The sequence below is a fragment of the Rissa tridactyla genome, chromosome 3 (genome assembly GCF_028500815.1).
Source record: "Rissa tridactyla isolate bRisTri1 chromosome 3, bRisTri1.patW.cur.20221130, whole genome shotgun sequence".
Taxonomy (NCBI): Eukaryota; Metazoa; Chordata; class Aves; order Charadriiformes; family Laridae; genus Rissa; species Rissa tridactyla.
In genome coordinates this window covers 125,525,540-125,546,188 of record NC_071468.1, presented here as the reverse complement: position 1 = coordinate 125,546,188, position 20,649 = coordinate 125,525,540, and the positions used below count along the sequence as shown (strand labels likewise).

Here is a 20,649-nt window from a genome sequence, read left to right as displayed (position 1 = left end):
GGTGAGGGGTCTGGAGCACAAGTCTGGTGAGGAGCGGCTGAGGGAGCTGGGGGTGTTCAGCCTGGAGAAGAGGGGGCTGAGGGGAGACCTTCTCGCTCTCTACAGCTCCCTGAAAGGAGGGGGTAGCCAGGGGGGGTCGGGCTCTTCTCCCAAGGAACAGGCCCTGGCACAAGAGGAAACGGCCTCAAGTTGCGCCAGGGGAGGTTTAGGATGGATATTGGGAACAATTTCCTCCTGGAAAGGGTTGTGAAGCATTGGAAGAGGCTGCCCAGGGCAGTGGTGGAGTCGCCATCCCTGGAGGGGTTGAAAAGCCGGGCAGACGTGGTGCTGAGGGACATGGGGTAGTGGTGGCCTTGGCAGGGTTGGGTTGATGGCTGGACTCGATGATCTGAAAGGTCCCTTCCAACCTGGGCAATTCTATGATTCTAAAGCGCTGAACCCTAAATATTGCTGCCTGTCACTGCCGTCATGGAAGAGTATCTGGCTCTTGGTGAAAATTGCTGCTTTGGTGACTGAAGGAAGACGTTTGCCAGCGACAGCTCCTCGTGTGGCTTCACATGGAGGAAGAGACCGGTGCCGTCAAGGGCCCAGCGCCCAGCTCGTGGGGCTTTGAGGATGATGATTTTTGTCCCTAGGTCAAAGCACAGGCAGTGGTGACTAAGGATGAACCACTCCATTCTCTTCCCTATGGTCATCATCTCTCCTGAAGAAAAGAACGGAGAGGAACGTGCATCCGTGATTCAGCCTTGTATTTTGAGTGAGCGGATACCGAAAGTGAAGCTTTGTTGGGGAATAAACGTGTAAGTTCTCCATTTTCCTTCTCTCCCCTGCGATGAGCCTCATGTGCGTGGGAGCCCTTTGTTAGCGCGGCCTCTCTAAATGCCGGAGTTGTCCATCGCGGCAGGCGCTTAAATTGATCGCTTTGGATTAAGGACGCTTCAGACTAGTTAATTTTTTTTTTTTTTTTTTTTTCCCCCAATGGGACAAATAACATCACTCACTGAGACGTGAGATAGCTGGGGGCTGAATTTAGCCGGGGAAGAATTAAATACTCGCTGCCGTCCCCAGTCAGGATCAAGTCAGTCAATACTATTCTATTTTTCTCTAAAATTAAGCATCGCCTCCAAATCATTAATTAGCAGAATCCTCCATTAATCATCCATCCCAGCGCATCCCGCCAGCCAGCAGAAGCAGAAGGTCTTTTTTTTTCCTAGGTCTCTTAAATACATCACCGTAGCTGGTAGTTTTACTGCTGCTGGGCAGCTTTTTTTGGAACTGAATAAATTCACGGGTCTGTTAATCACAAAGAGGAACGAAGGCGCTCCGGACGCCTGTCCGGGAGCAGTTATCCACAGGCACCCAACCCGCAGCCGGAGGTGTGGATGGTCCCGAGGGGGGACGGAGGAGCCGGTTGGATGAAGTGTCCCCTCTCAGCAGGGGCGCGGGACGAGATAAGGAAAGCCGATTTCCCGACCCGTTCTCCAGGCGTGGGAAGGAGGCGGGACGGCGCGTCCGCTGCTCCTGTCATCCCGCTTCGCCGACCAGAAACGTTCCCTTCGCGAAGGGTTCAGAGGAAGACTTTAATTTCTTCACAGCTGGAGAGGTAAGAGCGAAGTTCTTGACTTGCGGTGGGTGCGGAGGGGAACTGGCGTCACTTGTGGACTGATCGAATCCAGAGAAAGATTTTTTGCAAAAGAAGGAAAATGGGGAAACCTGCAGCTTAGCCCATCGGCGATGGCTACAGACTGTTTCCTAATTAAAACCTGTAGCACTGGAGCGCTCAGGTCACGTTCGTCGTTCCTCCTCGCCCACCCTAAACTTCTGAACGTGTCGCTCCTTTGTTCCATCAAACGGCTGCCGCCTTCCCCCCGCCAAAGCAGGCCGTTCCCGCAGCGCAGAAACCGCGAACGCTGTCTTCGCATTCTGTTTGCGAAGCGTGATCCAGGTCCTCTCGCAGGCGGAACACAGAGACACCCACGTGCCACGGCTGACGTCGCGCAGGAACATCCCAGAGAGAGAGGAGCTGGGAAGGTAACGAGCTCGTGCGGCTCAATCCGTCAGTCCCTCTTGTTCTTTCAAGATTCTTCGTACGCTCTTAATTGATTTTGCTGCGGCTTTTTGAAGCTGGAAGCAGCGGTTTGCTCCCTTTTAAGCTTCTTTAGCTTTCCTTTATTCTCAAAGAGCTGCAGGATCAGAGAACGTAGATGAAATTGTTTTTAAATGGAAACAACGTGCAGTCTACTGGCACTATTCACACCTCCCCGCAGTGCTCCCGCTCGGCAGGGCCCTGCGCCTGCTCCCGACTCAACGGGCTCCGCGCAGAACGGCCTGGGGCACGAAGCGAGCAGCTTCCCTGGGAGACAGGGGAGAGGGAAGCTGGGAAGCACCACCCCGGCGGGTGCTGATGTACACCCCGGGGCGTAAAACCCCACAGCCATCGACACCTGCCCTCTTGCAGCTTCCCCGCAGAGTTCCAGTTTTTGAGAAAGCGGTTTTTCAAAGTGGCTTCGTGGGTGTCTTGCAAGCTGTGCTGAGCCGTGCGGTGGGGCCCAGCCCCATAGCGAGTGACGGGGGCACCCATGTGCCAGATCAAGACCCTGCTTTCAGTGCCCTGCTACCTCCGGATCCCCTAATCCCAGCAAACCTTCCGGGAGAGTCGGCTCCCAAGCGAAATAGAGGCACCGAGGTCCACTTAAAGGAACTATCCCAACAGGAGGTGAATTCCTAGAACCGCCCCGATACACGCGACGGGGCAGGAGCTGGAAATCCCGCGGCAGAGGAGAGGGAAGGGGCTCCTACGGATGGTCCGGCATGAGGAGGTGTGTCCCAGGAACAGCGTACTGGGCTTGTGTTTCACCACCGCTGGCTGCCCGGGAAGTGATCGGAAAAGGCCGTGGGACGCATCCAGTCCTTCCAGGGAGGAAAATACATATATGTAAGGTTTGTATGGTGTGTATGTGGGGCTCGGACCTAGACCTGGCGCCCAAGAACCATCAGTGGGTGCGTAGGACAGCTGCTGGCAGACATGGCCAGAACAAAGCTTAAATTTAATTTTCATCACGTCATCAGCTAGAGTTGGACAAAAACCAGATCTGCACAGGTTCTGGGAGGAGGCATAAATGGAAACAGGCGCCTCCAGAGGAAGCCGTACCCATTGATTTAAGAGGTTTTGCTTTTGTTTTAACCTTTTCACTTAAACCAGCGCCAGCTTCTGCTGAGGACGTGCTGCAGGACTTCAGCTGTCAGTTCGTGACCGGGTAGTCTCAGCCTTTTGCTTACATCAAAGATTGAGGGTAAAACCGCCGCGTTTGGCTTTTTACCCCAACCATAAACAAACTGAAAGAGGGAGGAAAAAACCCCTAAAGCCAAGCGTGTTGCTGCAGGAGTTTAAGAACCACCGAGGGGGCTCCGTGGGTCAGTGCAGGGGCTGGCGGCCTGTGGAAGGGGACCCGGGGCGTGAAATCCCGCGGAGTCGCGGGCGCCCCTGCGCCAGCCGGCTGAGCCGGGGGAGGGACAGAAGGGGAAGCAGGCAGCGACGTCGATAAATCGATGCCAAACCACTTCTTTCCCCTTTGGAAAAGGACTCGAGATGAGCCCAAAGAGTTCGTGCTGCTCTTTACCCAAGGTCTGAGCGGTGCCGTTTTACCTCGACTTTGTTTTTCCCGAACCGCTGACTCCTTATGCTTATTAACCAAAGCTGATGAGCACAGCCGGATCGTGACTGCTGTGGTTTTTTTAAAATCGGGCTCCTTTCTGGCTGCTGCTTCTCTTCATTTAATTTTCTTCTTTTCTTACAGATTCGCCGCAGATCCCCCGAGCCCCTGGCGTGACTGCTTATTGCACTGGAGGCGGGAGGCAGCCCCTGCTGCTGCCGCTCCGAGGATGCCAGCGAAGAAGAAAAACAAAATCCCAGCTGGCAGGGGGGGATCGATCCTCGAGCGCGGGTCAGATCCCCACCACCCTGCGCTGCTGGGCATTCCTGGCCACTGTTGTCCAGTGTTTCTAGGTTACTTGGTTGGGGTTTTTTTCTTTATTTCTCTTTGGGTTTTTTCCCCTGTTCACTTTTCTCATAACGAATAGAACTGCTGGGGCCTCGGGAAGCACCTGAGCTAAGGGCGGCTCGGGGTCAGCAGCCGGTGGCAGGATGTGTCGAATTAGAACCTAGAAACAGATATTCTTTTATTTTCCCCAAACTGAGCAGCATCTCTTCTGCTAAATTCATCCCGTTCAGACGTAGAAGGGTCTATTGGATGTAAAAATTGCCATTAACACTGGTGACAGCAGAGCAGCTGAGCCGCTCGTCCCCGGCTTTGCCATGTTTATCTGGGTGTTGGTGTCTTCTCGTTTTATGGCTCAGTTCCTGTAATGGTGACGCTTCACCTTGGCCATGTTAGGCTTGAACACCTCAAGATTTTGAGGTATCTCCTGGCTGCTCTTAAATTTCCAGCATCCAGCTGCTGTTAGGCTGTGGTCAGACATCCTTCTCCTGGAGCCAGCGCTTCTACCTTGTAGGAGCTACTGTCTGGAGTCGTTCCAAAAGCCATCGGCACATCAGATCCCCTGGCTCCCGGCAACAGCTTTTTCTTTTGCCTGCAGACGCTCACAGAATCCCAGACTGGCCGGGGTTGGAAGGGAAGGGACCTCTGGAGATCATCCTGTCCAACCCCCGGCCAAAGCAGGGTCACCCAGAGCAGGTGGCACAGGAACGCGTCCAGGCGGGGCTGGAATGTCTCCAGAGACGGAGACTCCCCCACCTCTCTGGGCAGCCTGTGCCAGGGCTCTGCCACCCTCACAGCAAAGAAGTTCCTCCTCGTGTTGAGATGGAACTTCCCATGGTCAAGTTTGTGCCCGTTGCCCCTTGTCCTGTCCCCGGGCACCACTGAGAAGAGCCTGGCCCCATCCTCCTGACACCCCCCCTTTCAGTATTTATAAGTGTTGATAAGGTCCCCCCTCAGCCGTCTTTTTTCCAGACTGAAGAGACCCAAATCCCTCAGCCTTTCCTCATCAGAGAGATGTTCCAGTCCCCTCAGCATCTTGGTAGCCCTTTGCTGTCCCCTCCCCAGCAGTTCCCTGACCTCCTTGAACAGTGTTGCTGAATCCCTGTGTTCACCCGGTTCATCCTCCCTGAGCTGGGCTGTGTGTTCACTCGCGTCACTTCACGGGGCAGGAGCCACTTCTGTTCCACAAAGCTACGGGCAGGGAGGACAGGTATCGCAGGGGGATGCTGTGGCCAGCAAGGCAACCAGCTGGAGGCACCCCCGGGCGCGTTTTTGCTGGGGTATACGGGACAGGGGGCTGTGCAGGTGCTGTGGCGGATCTTCGTGGTTTTTTTGTTAGACCTGGACAGGTCGGGTGATGCCCATCAGGTCCTCCAAGCTCAGGCTGAGCTCAGAAACAGAGAGGACAGAGGGGTCCAGAGGTGCCTGAAAAACGTAGGCATGGAATCATTTAGGTTGGAAAAGACCCTCGAGATCGTAGAATCCAACCGTTAACCCAGCACTGCCAAGCTCACCACCGACCCGTGTCTCTCTACATGTCTTAAATCCCTCCAGGGACGGTGACTCAGCCACTTCCCTGGGCAGCCTGTTCCAACACTTGACAACCCTTTTTGGTGAAAAAAATTTCCTAATACCCAATCTAAACCTCCCCTGGTGCAACCTCGAGGCCATTTCCTCGTGTCCCTGCCCATCTCCATGCTGCTAATTCAGAGATCGCTTGCAGCCAGGGCAAAAGCTGGGGGCAACAGCGTGTCCCCAACGGGCTCGTGGTACCCTTTCCCCGAGCTTTGCCTTCTTCGCAGGTGGAGCCTGTGCTGGGTAGAGCCACCTGGATGCCTGCATGATCCAGGGCAGCATCTTTGATCCCTCCTGAAGCTTCCAACCACCCGGTGCTGGTGGACGAGAGGCTCCACACGAGCCGTCAGCGTGCGCTGGCAGCCCAGAAAGCCAATCGTACCCTGGGCTGCATCAGGAGAAGCGTGGCCAGCAGGGCGAGGGAGGTGATCCTCCCCCTCTACTCCACTCTCGTGAGACCCCACCTGGAGCACTGCGTCCAGTTCTGGAGCCCCTACTACAAGAGAGATACGGACGTGCTGGAACACGTCCAGAGAAGGGCCACGAGGATGATGAGAGGGCTGGAGCACCTCTCCTATGGGGACAGACTGAGAGAGTTGGGGTTGTTCAGTCTGGAGAAAAGAAGGCTCCGAGGAGACCTTCAAGTGGCCTACCAGTATCTTAAGGGGGCCTCCGAGAAAGCTGGGGAGGGACTTTTTAGGATGTTGGGTAACGGTAGGACCAGAGGGAATGGATTAAAACTAGAGATGGGACGATTCAGACTGGATGTTAGGAAGAAGTTCTTCACCATGAGGGTGGGGAGACACTGGAACAGGTTGCCCAGAGAGGTGGTGGAAGCCCCATCCCTGGAAGTTTTTAAGGTCAGGTTGGATGGGGCTTGGAGCAACCTGGTCTAGTGGGAGATGTCCCTGCCCATGGGCAGGGGGGTTGGAAATGGATGATCTTTAAGGTCCCCTCCGACCCTAACGATTCTATGGTGCTATGACGATGCCGCACTCCACCAGGAAGCAGGAGGTACGAGCTCCCCAGGGTCCATGAAGCAGCAGCCGGAGGCAGTCCCAGATCCTCAGCAGGGTCCTTCTGCCAGCAGCTCTCCTGGGTGAAGACGGGCTTCCTCCCTTGGCCGTGGGGAAGCCACAACCCGCTCTGCAGCCCTTGTGCTCACAGCGGGAGAGCTCGGCAGGCGCTTTACTACTCGCTCCAGCACTGCCAAGGCAGGGCCAGGAGATAATTTTAAAGCAATAAGGAAAAGGCACATAAATAGAAGCAGGAGAAATATTGAAGCTGGCAGAGCTTCTTTTCACGTCACAGACACAAGAGCACAGCAATGAAATCACGGCGCGAGCCCCGGTGCTCCTGCCCCGAGCAAGTTATTACGGCTTGAGCCGCACCTGAGCTCCCGGCCACCGTGCGCCGCATCTCGGCCACGTCCCGCTGCAGGCAGGCAGACAGCGCTGGCGTCCCAAAAAAAGTGAGAGCGGGAGAAAGGCGACAGGCTAAAATTAATGCAGAAATGAGCGTGACTCACCTTTTTCTTCTCCTTCAAAGCATTCTAAGCCGGTCACCGCCGTTTGCCCGGGAAAGGAGAGCGCAGCTTCCATCAATGACTCGCTTTCTTCACGCCCGCTTGCTTGTTTTCCTGATGGGTTGCGCAGGAGCTGGGCAGAGGCTGGGGAGCACGACCCTCGCCGGGGCGCTCTTGCTGGAAAGCATCGGCCTCAAAACCCGTTTGCCTGACGGAGGCCGCGACTATGGAGCGGGGAGGATGCGGCACGAGCGCCCACTCCGCAGCAGTGGCCCCAGTCCTCCCTTGGCACCATTTTGACCCGGAACAATGAAATTTGGGGCCTTCCCAGTCCCGGATTTCATTTCCCTAAGCGTGGCACCGACCACAGCCCTTGGTCTGTTGGGTTTTACAGGCATTTTGCATTTTCTTGACTCTGTTCATTTTCTGGTCTGTGGGTTTTGGGTGGGTTTTTTTTTCGGTCTTCCATCTAGGAGGCTTCAATACCCTCCTCCTCGACCACGTCCCGCAGGAAAGATGCCGGGTTTGGCCACTGAAGGCAACGCCGTCTGCATTTATCCGACCTCAGACTGCAGCCCCATTCACGGCTGCGCGAGACAAACGCGTTTCAAAGCCTCTCTCCCTTTTGCGATTAATTACAGCCCATTTCCTACACGACAGCTCCCTAAGAATGATGTACCTGTACGGAGACGGATGCTGCTCTCACGGAGGAGGAAAAAAAAACAACGCCAAACCTTAATATAATAATCCAAACTTCCAGAGTACCGCAAAGAAGAGGTGAGAGCCAACTGCGCAATCCCTTGGCGTGGCCGAGTGGTTACCAAGACCCTGCGACTGACCAGCTGGGCCAGGGAAAAGCCAACCCAAACCAAAGTTTTAGCCAAGCTAAACCGCAGCTGACAGTTTCTCTTATCATAAACTTTTTGGTGCTCCGCGTTGCTTCCTCCTCCCTGCACCCCCAGGGCAAGGCCCTCCGCTCAGCTTCACCCAGGGCCATGAACTTTAAAGCCCTGTGGCAAAAACCAACGAAACACAAAAAACCGAGACCGAAGATTTGTTTGATTTATTTCCTGGCAGGGACCGCAGGAGAGGTCAGCCATGGAGCCTGCCAGCACCGGGCCTGCACGGCGCCTGACCGCGAGGTACTCGTTGCAAGGCGGCACTAATGCCACGGGCACCGGCCGGGCCGACGAGCGTGACCGTGTCCGTCGTGTACAACCCTCTTCGGGAAGAGCCGCTGTCTGTACACCCGCGCTGTCACAGAGACGCTCCCCGGGGGCAGGGATACTGGTAGGAAACTGGCCGCGTGCCTCAAGCCGCATCCGCACCCTCTGGGCTCCCCAGTTTGTTATTTGGCTAGCTGGTCCCACGCGGTCACCCCACACTAACGAAGTCTGGCTCAAGGGGTGGCCACGAAGCTTCAAGCGCCACATGGGAAGGATCTCCCAGGAGGGTCTCACGTCTCCTTTCTGCCTCCCCTTTTCTGCAGCTAACGATGGCTCAAACCGTACCAGGCCTCGTGGCCGTGCGACTGTTCGTGCCCCGTGTACTTCAAACGCAAGAAAGCCTGGAGCCCTTCAGAACAGCTTTAGAGGGAAGCGTGGTTTTGCTTTTCCCGGCCATGCCACGGCAGCCACGCCGCAGGCGCCAGAGGGCCCCGCAGGGAAAGATCCTGCCTCAACTTATGTCCAGGCACCCGCAGACCCCCACCAGCCTCACTAAAACCCGCAGAAAATTCACACGCAGCCACTAACACCGTCCCTTCCCCAGCTTCTCCGTGGGCGCCTGACGCTTGCCCATCGGGCAGACACGCAAAGGGTGAGAAGCCGCAGCTCAGGCTGCCATCGCGGGACCTGCCCTCGAACCATCGCGTCCCCCAGGCCCTCCCAGCGTGGTTTGCTCGTGCCCTGGCAGGGACCCGGCTGCAGAACCAGCGGCCGAGACCCCCCGACCCCATCCCAAAGCCCAGGGGTGCAGCCGCCAGGAAGACGCCTTGGAGGAACTCCCTGTCCCCGACGGAAGCAATGGCTGGGAGAGAGGTACAAACCAGCGATTCACCTGGGCTGCATTTATATCCAACGGCCAAATCCATACATCCCACTTCAAACCAAAGCCGAGCCTGTGCAGATAAGCCCGCAGAGTTTCCCAAAAGCTGAGCCAGTGCAGCATGAAATCACCCCAGAAAGAACACACAAAGGGGAAGCTAAAAATAAGACATCCCCCCCCCCCCCCCCAAAAAAAAATCGCTTTATTTCTTGATAAAGCGGCTAGTAAACTCAAAATGCATTGGCGTTATAAAAAAACCAAACCACAAACCACGCTTTCAGACGCATGGAAGCGGTGAGCTTTTCTGGCCAGTACCTGAAAAAAAACCTGGGCTGTCAGAGCTGAAAGCGTCGGAGTGATTCAGAATTATGTCAGGGGTACCGGAACAACAAATTTTGCGGAAAATTTTAAGGATTCTGCGGAGAAATTGCATCCCCTCTCAGTGCATCCCTTTCCACCTCCTCTGCTTTTACGGTGTCAGACGCTGAACGTGCCCCGTTTACCAGCGTCTTGGAGGAGGAAAAAGAAACAGTTCAACAAATCAAGCAGCGAGAGGCTCCATCACCCTTCTTTAAACCAAACCTCGCAGGCGGCTCAAAGGCGCCCGGGGTGTAGGCACCAACGAGCTGGTCTGTGCTTCTGCGCTCCCAGCCCTTAAACCACAGGACGCCGGCGTTTACCTTCACTAATGAAAAAACTTTATTGCCAGGAATTCCGGTTCTCTCCAGCAAGGATGTTCTTTTTCCGTGCTGCCCGGGCAGCTTCGCCGCTCGTGCGTCAGCCGACGTCAGCGCGGTTCTGGCCGCTGACCCCGCGCGGCGCAGCAATAGATCACGGTGGCAGAATCGCATCTACTGCGCGGCACGGCGCCGCCGCCACGAGAGCCTTCCTCCCCGCGCCGCTCCTCCTCCGAGTTAATCACGTGTGTCCGTGCGCTCGTTATCGGCGAAGTTTCCAGAAGGCTCCTGACAGACTCATTTATTAGAGTAACACCCAAAATGTCAACTTCTCTACAAGCCGCTACTCTGGATTTCAACCCTATTTTTGATTGAAATGCTACAAAAATGAAGCGGAGAAGGTCAGAGCTCCGGCCGCTCCCTTCCGATTTTGTTAAGTCAAGCGAGCAGCACCAGCCCCGCTGCTTTTGAACCCCCCGAATCACTGGCACTGAAGGACACCCACGCGCCCTGGGCTGTCCCCACCCCACCGAAGGGCTGGGGAGAGGCGAGGAAGGTGCTGAGCTCCTCACCCAGGGTCACGGCTCACTCGGCTTGCAAAAAGCAGCTTTAATTTTATCATTCCTGATAGAATTCCCGACGCCGGGAAAAGGCAACCATCACACCTACCTCCAAGGAGGACCAGGGGGAGGATCTGAGGAGCCATGGGAAAGTCGGCCTTGCCTCTGTGTTGGGAGAGATGGGGACCAAACCCTCCCCAAAGCCCTCTCCTGCCGTGGAGGAGAGAGTTGGGAACAGCCAAGCGGGATCCCCCAGGACATCGTGCCTGAGCAACCCAACTGCCTGCTGGGAGGAGATGAGGGCAGCCAGGACAAGGGAGGGACATGGATCTTGTACACCACGACCTTGCCGAGACCTCTGACACTGCTGCCACACGGCCTCCTCCTGCCCAAATCACTGGGTTACGGGCTGGAGAAGCGGCAGATCGGGTGCTGGAAATACAGACCAACAAGCTGGAGCAGAGGCCATGAGGATGGTTACGGCTATGGAGGACGTGATGTACAAGAAGAAGCTTGGAGACCAGGAGCAGATTTTCCCAGAGCTGCCCAGTGACAGGCCAAGAGGCAACGGGCACAAGTTGAAACATCATAAACTCCTATCGGATATTACGAAAAACTTTTTCAACACACGGGTGGCCAAATATTGGAACAGGGACCTAGACGCTGTGGACTCTCCCTCCACATCCATTGAATACTCAAGCATCGCCATCCTGATCTAATCGGACCTGATTTGTGTGGGGTTGGACTACAGACCTCAGAGGTCCCGTCTAACCTCGGTTACTCCACGCTTGTGTGTCACTGTAGAGAGTTTACGTCTTAATCTCAATTCCTACCCCCAGCAAGGTAGGAACGCCAATCCTCGTGGCATCCTACTGTAGAACCATCAGATGGTATCACTTGGGCTGGGCAGAAAGCAGCCAAGCCCAGCATAAATAAACACACACACAGAAAGAACTGATCCATGTTGCAGAATAACCCGCGCAATTTCAACGCTGGAACATTAAAAGCCCGCTGACGGCATCGCGGAAACAATGCATGTTCTTAGTTCCACCTGCCCTTCAGTCCTCTATTGCAACGCAGAGCCCATCCCGCAGCTCCGGCAGGGTGACGCACCCTGTCCTGCTCAGAAACGCTCGCCCCAGAGGAGATGCCCCATCTGCTGCCATGGGCTGTGGCATCAGCAAGTCCTTGGCGGTTGGTGGGCTTTGGTTTTTAGCTTACATCCATCACCTTCAGCTTTCTTTCCAGGATGAGTCTCGTGGTGAGGAGCTCCTGGGGCATCAGTCCAGCCTCTTCACCATGTAGGGTCCCTCCAGCTCGTAGCCGATCTTCCTGTAGTAGTTCCTCGTGCCAACGCCTGTGAGAAGAACGACAAAAAGGTTTAATTCAGCGCGATGACAAACGAGTTGGAGAAGCTACAGCCGGGCAGGAAAGTCACTTCCATGGAGGGATGGCGCCGAAAGGAGCTCGGCCTCTCCGAACAGTCGGTGCTGGGCCACCCCGGCCGCTGTGCTGGAGCGGGGGTGTTTACTCATTAGCATCTGGACCAATTATGGTGGGTTTTAAGGGGGGAAATGCAGGAACATCGCTGTTCTATCTGCCCTGAATCACGCACCCTGTTCTTTATCCTGAGAAAGGCTGCGAGGCAGAGAGGAAGCGACACGGGAACAACGGTGAAACGTGAGTCAAGGGTTCAGAGTACCCCAGGTCTAACAAAACCCGAAGACAGGCTCTTGAGAGGAGGCGGCCCAGCTGCCGCCATCATTACCAGGAACTGAAGGGCTCTAAAACCCAACAAACTCTGTCCAACGGCTCCTAGAAATGAGCTCAGCTCCACTTCAGATAGACGAGTGGGCTCCGCGGCCGCAATCCAATTTCCTTGTTGAAAAGGAGGGCTTCCGAGCGCCTCAGTTCTCCAACAGCCTCTTCCCTTCTCCTTCCTCTCTTAATGAGACCCCGCAGCGGCCGCAGGCTGGGCCAGCCCGGCCCCACCGACCCCGGCTGCCTCGCAGGCAGCATCCTGCGGCAGGGCAGGGCAGGACGGGTCCATCGCAGCCGCCTCCCCCCTCACCTTATCTAATTACTCACAGATGCAGACATTAGTCATCAGGGGAGGGAGGAGGAGTGGAGCATCATGGCATCATTGTCAGCGCAGCTGGTGGGTAAGGACAGATAGGACGCAGCTCTCCATCACGAAAAAAGCAGCCCCTCTTTCCTCTAATCTCATCCCTCCGGCCGGTTCCTGGAAACTGCCAGTGCTCGAAAATGGCTCTCCAGGAATCGGGAGGCAGCATCTCCCATCTCCCGTGCCGCGAGTGACCCGGTGCAGCTGGTAACCCCTTCCTGCCTGCACATCGCTGCAGCAATTTCACCCATTGCTGCTTTGACAGATTTGTTTAAAATAGCGTTAATTTATTTTCTGAATGCACATTAAATCAATCACCGAACCACTTAAGGACCACAGCTCCGGGCAAACCCCCAGCCAACATCCTAGAGAGGCATTATATTATTTAAAGTATTGAAGAGACACCTGAAACCCAGACCTGAGACGTCCTCGTGCTCCTCATTCCATCTGAAGCTGGGAAGAGCTTGAAAAACCACAAAGAACTACAAATTGGGGAAGATCCAAGCAAACACCCAAAGAAATTCTTTGGTGTGAGGGGGGTGAGCCCCTGGCCCAGGTTGCCCAGAGCAGCTGTGGCTGCCCCATCCCTGGAGGGGTTCAAGGCCAGGTTGGCCGGGGCTTGGAGCAACCTGGGCTGGTGGGAGGTGTCCCTGCCCAGGGCAGGGGGTGGCACTGGATGGGCTTTAAGGTCCCTTCCAACTCAAACCATTCTATGATTCTCTGATATTTACTTCTAAGCAGTGGCAAAGCCCCTGTGACATCGCAGCAGAGCACCATCCTCAACGAAAAACACCCTGAAGGGACCCAAATTCCCTCAGTTTCAGCAGGAACCTGAAGCCGAGGAGAAACCCAGGTCCGCTGCACACAGATCCACTCCCTTTTCCTCATCTCTGCCCGGGAGGGTTGGGATCTCTGACCTGGAGTAAAATAGCCCCTTTATCAATATTGTGCCTAAAAGACATCCTGCGGGTCTGTTAGCAGAGATGCTGGGCTACGACATACAGATTTGAGCAGTCAAGCAGCAGAGCCACCCCACCCGTGGCGCTTAGAAGGATCAGTGAAATCTAAAGTTGGAGAACAGTCCTCTTGAAGCTAAAGGACAACGGAGTAATTCAGCTGACGGTGTTAAAAACACCTCGATCAAGAGTTATTTAGCACGTTTCCTTTTTTCCTAAAGCCCTTGGGAAACGGGGGGATTTTCAAGAAGGCAGTTTAGGTTGCGTCGGAGCATCCTGCGTTGCCTCCATTAATCTCAGAGCTATTAAGCGGCGCTACTTAAGCACCAACTCTTCCTCGTTTGAGGGCAACGGGTTCAAGCCATTAACAAGAATGATGATGGAGTTGGCCGGCCCCATGCCCCAGCGGTCCCACGCTGTGTCGCTTCGCAAAGCATCTCAGTCGTCATCTCAGCCCTGCTCGGAGCAGTAACGTCTTGCACAAAATTACTGTCCTTCAACAGGAAAGTCTCCTATGAAGAGGAGGCAGGAGACGCCTCAGGCTGAGGGCTACAGGTGAAGACATGGGGTGGTTTCCCTGCTCTAACTCGGGATGTCTCGCGAGCTCCAGCGCTGCAGGAACATTTTCAAGGCAAGAGGCTTTGGAGGGGAAAAGCTCTCACCAAGACACCCCAAAAAGCAGCCACCGGGTTTGTGTCCAGAAGGGTGGAAGCCAAGCGTCCAGGCTCGTTGTCCCCTGGACCACCAGCCCGTAACACCACGCTGCAGCGTCGCGGGACGGTGGCAGGCTGCCCAGGCACAGCACCAGCATCCACGTCTGGAAGCAGGGAAGAGCAGGGAGATGCGGAGGCACAAGCCAACGGGACACGGAGGCACAAGCCAACAGGACAAGGACTTCTTGCCATGTCACCTGGCGTAGCAGGAACGGATCAGTAGATGGAAGCACTTGGTGCTCAAGCCCACGCCTCTGCACTGTATGTGACTGTGGGGGGGACTTCAGACTAGATTTTTGGTACCCCGGACTGCACATCCCCACCTCACATGTGGTTTGAAGTTGGCCAAAGAGCCGCCCACTCAGACCCCTCTGCCCCCTTCAGAAGATGGGCTGAGTCTGATCTGCACCTGGAGCAAAGCTTGCGGTTTAGTTTCCTCTGAAAGGAACCGTGCTGAAACGCATCAAAACCTGCCCCCGCGCCAAACTGATGCGCGAGTGAGGATGAGGATGGGACTCCCTTCAGCTGCTCTGAACCCAAAGGCTAACAAACCCAGCCTGTGATGTTCGCTAGGATGCCATTAATACAAAGGTGTCTCCTTGTAGTCAGAGCACATCAGGGAAATCGCAACCCGAACGGGACGACGGGTGTTTTGAGATCAGCATGGCGCGACTGGAAGGGAAACAGGGTGTTGAAGCATGGAATTAAAAGCAGGCTGCCAGCCAGGAACCATCCGCAGCCCTCCTCATCCATGAGAGAAGAGCAACACAGTGGGCACTGCTAAATAGAATAAAAGAACCTGTGGGACACTAATAACTGCCTGTAAGTCATGCAGAAGGAATTCAATCTTCACAGACCTCTCCATTGTGAAATTACCGCAACTTTGTACGAACGCAAAGTCCAAAAAAGCAAAGCTGTGGGACTAGGCTGCTGGCTTCTGATCACAAGGAGAGCATGAACACGCAGTCCTAAGAAAATCAGAGCTACAGCTATTAAAACAACGCGCCACTTCGTCTGCTCACGAGGGTTAAACGCTGGAGAAGCCACTCGGAATGCCCAGCATGCCCTCAATACTTGGCCATCGAGCACACCTGGAAGGAAGGTCTCGACGGCACACGTTCTCTTCCCAAATCTCTGCTGCTCTAATTTACAGCAAACGTACGACAGAGCTGGTGGGACCTGTAGGGGCACTGCTCTTCCCACCGCTCCAGGTCACACCCACACCTTCCAGTGAAAAGGAGCATCACCCGAGAAATATCACAAGGGAAACACGGCGCAGGAGCGGAAGAGTAAGCCCAAAAGCCGGCCCAAGGAGGCTTTTGACTTTCAGAGCCAGAATTGGCTGCGTTTCTCATTCTGCGTCTTTAAAACAGGGTTTTAAATTTTAAATATTCTGTATCAAACTGGGCAGGAGAGTTCAGTTTGAACTCGGCGGAGCAGATTTCAACCAACCCCTTCCAGACTCACCGCCGGTGATCTGGTTGGAGGGCAGGGGCTCCGACCACCCCTGCCTGGATGGAAACCCATGGCCAGGGGCCAGCCAGGGCTTTTTGGAAGCGTCCCTCACCGCAATCTTCAAATGACACATCCTCTGGCAACGGCTGCTGGTTAATTTAATCGCCTTTTGTTCTCATCTTTTGGAAGATCTGAATAATGGCGAAGCCTACTGAGAAAGGCCCAAACCCAGCTTTCCACCGTCATATTCAAACCTCAAAATTAGTTAAAATAAATGTAAAAAGTCTGCCTGGAGCAGGAGATCGAGAAAGGTGACCACGGCGCCAGGGTTAAACACTCTTGTGGCCCTGAAGGACGAGCAGTTGGCACGGGACTGCTAGCCAGAGGCCGGCAGAAAAGAGATTTCACTGCTCACGTGCAGCATCCCCCGCCCGTGACCTTTTCTGTGCAGAGCCCATAAATACACCCTCTGACTCAGCCCTGCCGCACAGAAATATCGCCATGCGGCACCCGCGGCTGAGTATCCTCAAAGATCCCTTCACCACGGCTCACTAGTCACACAACTAAGTGAAAATGAGATTGTTTTCAGGATCATTAAAGAGCTACTAATAGTTCATAAAATTTCCATAGCAGAGACTTACTGAGGCACACGAGAGGCTTGTCTCCGCACGGGCCTCCGCATCTTTTGGCAACGACTGAAATCTTTTCCGAAGCCGCACAGTCGAGGCACATCGTGTCTCGCAGCTTCTGTCCCCCTCAGAAATATTTCTTAGAAGCAACCGGCGGGGCCCTGCGTGCAAGGCAGCCAACCTGAGTCACCTGAACTTCCCAAATTGCCTCCATCCATTAACGTGCCAGCTGCAAATTCTGGTGATAGCAAAGCCTCTTCCAGGTTTTTTTGGGAGTAATGACCCGGCTGGGAGCTTTGCCTTGGGAAGGGAGTGCCCCGGGCTCTCTGCGCGGACACCCAGATGGTCTGGAGGATCTCTGCGAGGAGGATTGTCCTTCAACGGTACTGGGAAAAGGATTCCTGGTTAGTGCTGGTAACAGGACAGGAAAGGGTGATGCCATGTTTGCCAAAGCGCTGTGGATTTCACCCAGAATGAGCAGAGCGTCTCCCGCCAGGCACAGGGATCTGGGATGGCCACGGCTGCTTCTCTTGGGATGAGAAAGGACATTCCTCCCCCCGTGACTGCCAGCGTTGCTGCACAGCGATGCTCTACGAGGGCAACGCTCTGCCATGGCTGGAATATCATTTTTGTGGTTTCGAAAAGGCACAGAGGAGGAAGGAACAAACCCTTCCGCGGTCACATCCAGGACTTCCACAGACACCGGTAAAACACAGCAACGGCACAGAGCCGGGCAGGAGGCTTGGAAGCCGCTGCCGCCACGGGGCAGACCATAGACATCTGCATTTTCAACCCAGCTAGAAAAGCCAAGAAAGAAAACAAGAGCTCTGAGAGAATCTCCTCGGCTTCCAAGCGTGTCTCCATGATCAGGCGGGGGCTGCCAAAGCATCAGGAGGATTCAAAGGCTGTCATTATTCAGAGATCACACAGGTCACATTTTAGAGTCCCTCAAGACTCGAGGTCGGGTGACTTGGAGCCCGACGTCAGCGGTGAGCGAGCAAACACAACCCTCTTTTTACCACGGGTCTCGGTGGAGCCTCAGCTACTGAAGACGAGTTTTAGGTTTTTCTTTATACTCCTTGCTTTGACCTCCACCAAGCCCAAGAAGACACTTCGCCAGCTGTGAAACAAACGCCTTGTGAAATCCACTGCTCTCCGAACCCCACACTCCGCGCGGGACTTCACAGCGAAGCCAACACTCACCGGCACTTGGCAGCCACTCGGGCAAGTGGCCAGAGCTGGCTCCGGAGCGAGCCCTTGCTCTTTTGGAACCAGCTGCCCCGGGCAGTGGTGGAGTCGCCATCCCTGGAGGGATTTAAAAGACGGGTAGACGTAGTGCCTAAAGATATGGTTTAGTGATGGTTTTTGTCAGAGTTGGGTTGATGGTTGGACCCAATGATCTGAAAGGTCCCTTCCAACCCGGGCAATTCTATGATTCTTCAAGTTGACCTCCTTACGTGAGGAAGGGGCAAAACTCGGGTTTCAAATCTGTTAGAATGGTAGGAAAATAAGATGAGAGAATGTTTCCTTGTCTACCATGTACTGAACAGAAAACCACACACCGCATTTCCGAACTGATGCGGGAGTTAAGAGCGCACAGCAGATCCATCCACCGACAGGTTTGCTTTGGCATTCCCACTTTTCCCAGCGCTGGATTTTATCTTCAGGGAAAAACATGAAGCCGTTTCACGTGAATCACTAGTGAATCACGACCAACCGACCGCAGAGAACTGGAACAATGGGGAAAAGGCAAAGGATTTGAGATAACCAAAACGCCTTATCCGCACCAGGGAAACGGAAAAAACCAGCATTCTTAACACTGCTGAGAAAACCTGGGCACGTCAGGGCAACCAGGAGAAAGTTGTTAAGTTAAAAGTTAGGGAACCAAGGAACAATCCTTACATCAATCCCTGCGGCAAAGATTTTTTTAAAATTAATTTATGTTTTTTTTTTTTTTAAGATTAGATAATTTGCAACTCATTTCCCCAAAGTTCCTAAAGATTCTGGGAGATAAAAATCAGACGAAAATTAGAAGCAGGGGCTTTTGGAAATGTTACCCAGTGTCTCACAAATACAATACTCTCAATTTTCAAGTCAGCATAGAACACAAACATGCTCATTTCTCTTTTAAAACAACAGATTCTGTTGAGAATTACTGAGAACAACTAATACTTTGTCAGTCGTCAGAAAACATAATCCAGGCAACGCGAATGGAAAAGAGGAATACAATAATATTTTTTTTTTTTAAAAGATGATTGAAAATATTGTAATTTTAACAAATCTGCTTTAAAAAAGGAGGGCTGGAAACTCTTTCTGGTATTTTTTTGCACCCATATGAACATCGTAGCGCTGGGGGCGGACGCATTTTCCCTGCAGAGCGACTCTCCCCGTGTGTTTCACCAGTCTCCGGAGGGACTAAATCCAGGGATGGGCGAGTTCAGCATTTCACGACCTCCCGCTGCTGCAGCAACCCCAAAGAGCTAATTAGCCTCGCAGTTAGAGTTGTGATTTAGACGTATCTTTATGTACTTAACATGATTGTTAATATCACTGCGTGTGAAGCACTTCATAATCCTTTCTCTAGCCAGGGCTAAATGATCGGCAGAATTAAACCCACCGACAGCAACCCGTGTTTAGTCTGGGCGTCGCTGTTTGTTGGACCTGGGAGAGAAATCCGCCCCTGAAAACCTCTCTTTTTTCTGTCAAATCCAAGTTGTGCTTTCTTCCCACCCGGATCACTTCCCCCAGATTTTAAATTACTATTTTCACAACACCTCTGTCTAGCAGGGAGGTGCTGTCATCGCCACGTCCCAGAAGAAGAGCCAAGATCCCAGGCAGCCGGGTACTTTGTCTGAAATCACAAAGCAAGTCTGCGATAAAAAAAAAAATAAATACGAGTTTTGAACCCTTAATCAGCTCTCCAACCCACTTCACTACTGTAAAACGCTGACGGCCTTTCAGATTCCAGATTGGATTATTTTTGAAGCCGTGACCCACAAGCAGAAAGCCCTGAATATCCCTAGCATCCCTCCCCCCCTGCCCCGGCCTCCCACGCAAATCCAATCCCTGCTCCGTTTAAATCCACTCTGGATTTGATGCAAACGTGAAGAGATGCCGTCCCTTCCTGACAGGGCTGATCCTTCCTCCAACTCGCGGTCAGCTCTTGGGCGTGATAAATAAAAATGAAGGAAGAAGGCACACTACGTAAACAGCACAGGAGACCTTTGCTCTTTATACACTACAGATTTAATTTACATTTAACTCAATTTAAATCTAGAACGGCTTGGCATGCTCTAGGACCTGGCCGATTTGAAAAACTCTTTTCTTCCTCTCTTCTATCTCCCACGTGAAAGGCGGCATCCCCTCATTTACCTTCAGTCCTCTCAAATGGAGATCTCTAACCCAGCAAACGAGGTCCCCGCGTGTGCTCCCGGGTCAGCCTGTCGTCGCCCTGTCCCCGGCTGCAGAGCGAGATTCTGCAATCCCTTTAGAGGAACCACCTCAACTTTAAAGGTTAACACGAGCTGCGACAAATCCTTCTGGAACAGAGCAGCGACACTGACTCACCGGCGATTTCAAGGTGAAAGAGGGATGTTTGCGGACACCAGCTCCGGAGGCCAGCTCTCCCAACTCCCCAGGAGAGGTTTGTCTGACATCAAAGCACCAAATACAATTTAACGGGGACTTTCTGGAGTGACACCAGGCTGGGAGCCTTTGTGGGGTACAGACGCACCAGCCCCGCTCGGGAAAGGTATTTTGGCTGTAAGGGTTACAGTACCTCAATAGAATAATTTAGTGAACGGCTTATGAAGTTTTTTTGAAACAAAGCAGATCAGCACACTTCCTCCTGTCCCACTGCAGAGTTTGTGTACAGAAGGCCCAGAGTAATACGGAAAACCACAGCAAAAGCTTTATCATGTTAACAAAGGGATCGCTCGGGGATGTTCTGATTTGTTCTTAGGGCCAAATCTCAAAACCAAGACTGTCACCAATCACATTTTTTTAAAAAAACCAATTAAATGGATGGTAGAATTAAAGAACTGATCTTACAGCGTTCCGCTTTTTGGGTGCCTCTTCGCACGCAGGAGATGCCCTGGCTCAAACTGATTTTTAAACGGCAAGTCTGCAGGTAAGACCCATCCTAGAGCTTCCAGATGGTGAGACTGCATCTCACTGATCTCTTTATTAGAGAAGCAATATTTCATTAACGACCACGCAGGCCCGCCCAAACCCAGCTGCACTGAGCGCATCCACTGTCAGGAGAGAGCAAGCCACCACGCCAAGACCGCCTTTAACCGCGACAGATGAAGCCAGAGCTGACAGATCTTCTGACTCTAAACCAAGCAAAATTAAATATTTAAGAGCTAATACCGTAACTTCCCTTACACTT

General features: G+C 53.5%; 1 protein-coding gene across 1 annotated transcript in view; it reads right to left on the bottom strand.

Moving 5' to 3' along the window:
- Positions 1 to 9,825: 9,825 nt before the first annotated feature.
- Positions 9,826 to 20,649, bottom strand: part of ELP3 (elongator acetyltransferase complex subunit 3) — a 100,960-nt gene continuing 90,136 nt past the window's right edge. Inside the window, exon 15 of the mRNA XM_054194709.1 lies at positions 9,826 to 11,738. Within this exon, the coding sequence (XP_054050684.1) occupies positions 11,662 to 11,738 (77 nt within the window). The 3' untranslated portion in view covers positions 9,826 to 11,661. The remainder of the gene's footprint in view (positions 11,739 to 20,649) is intronic.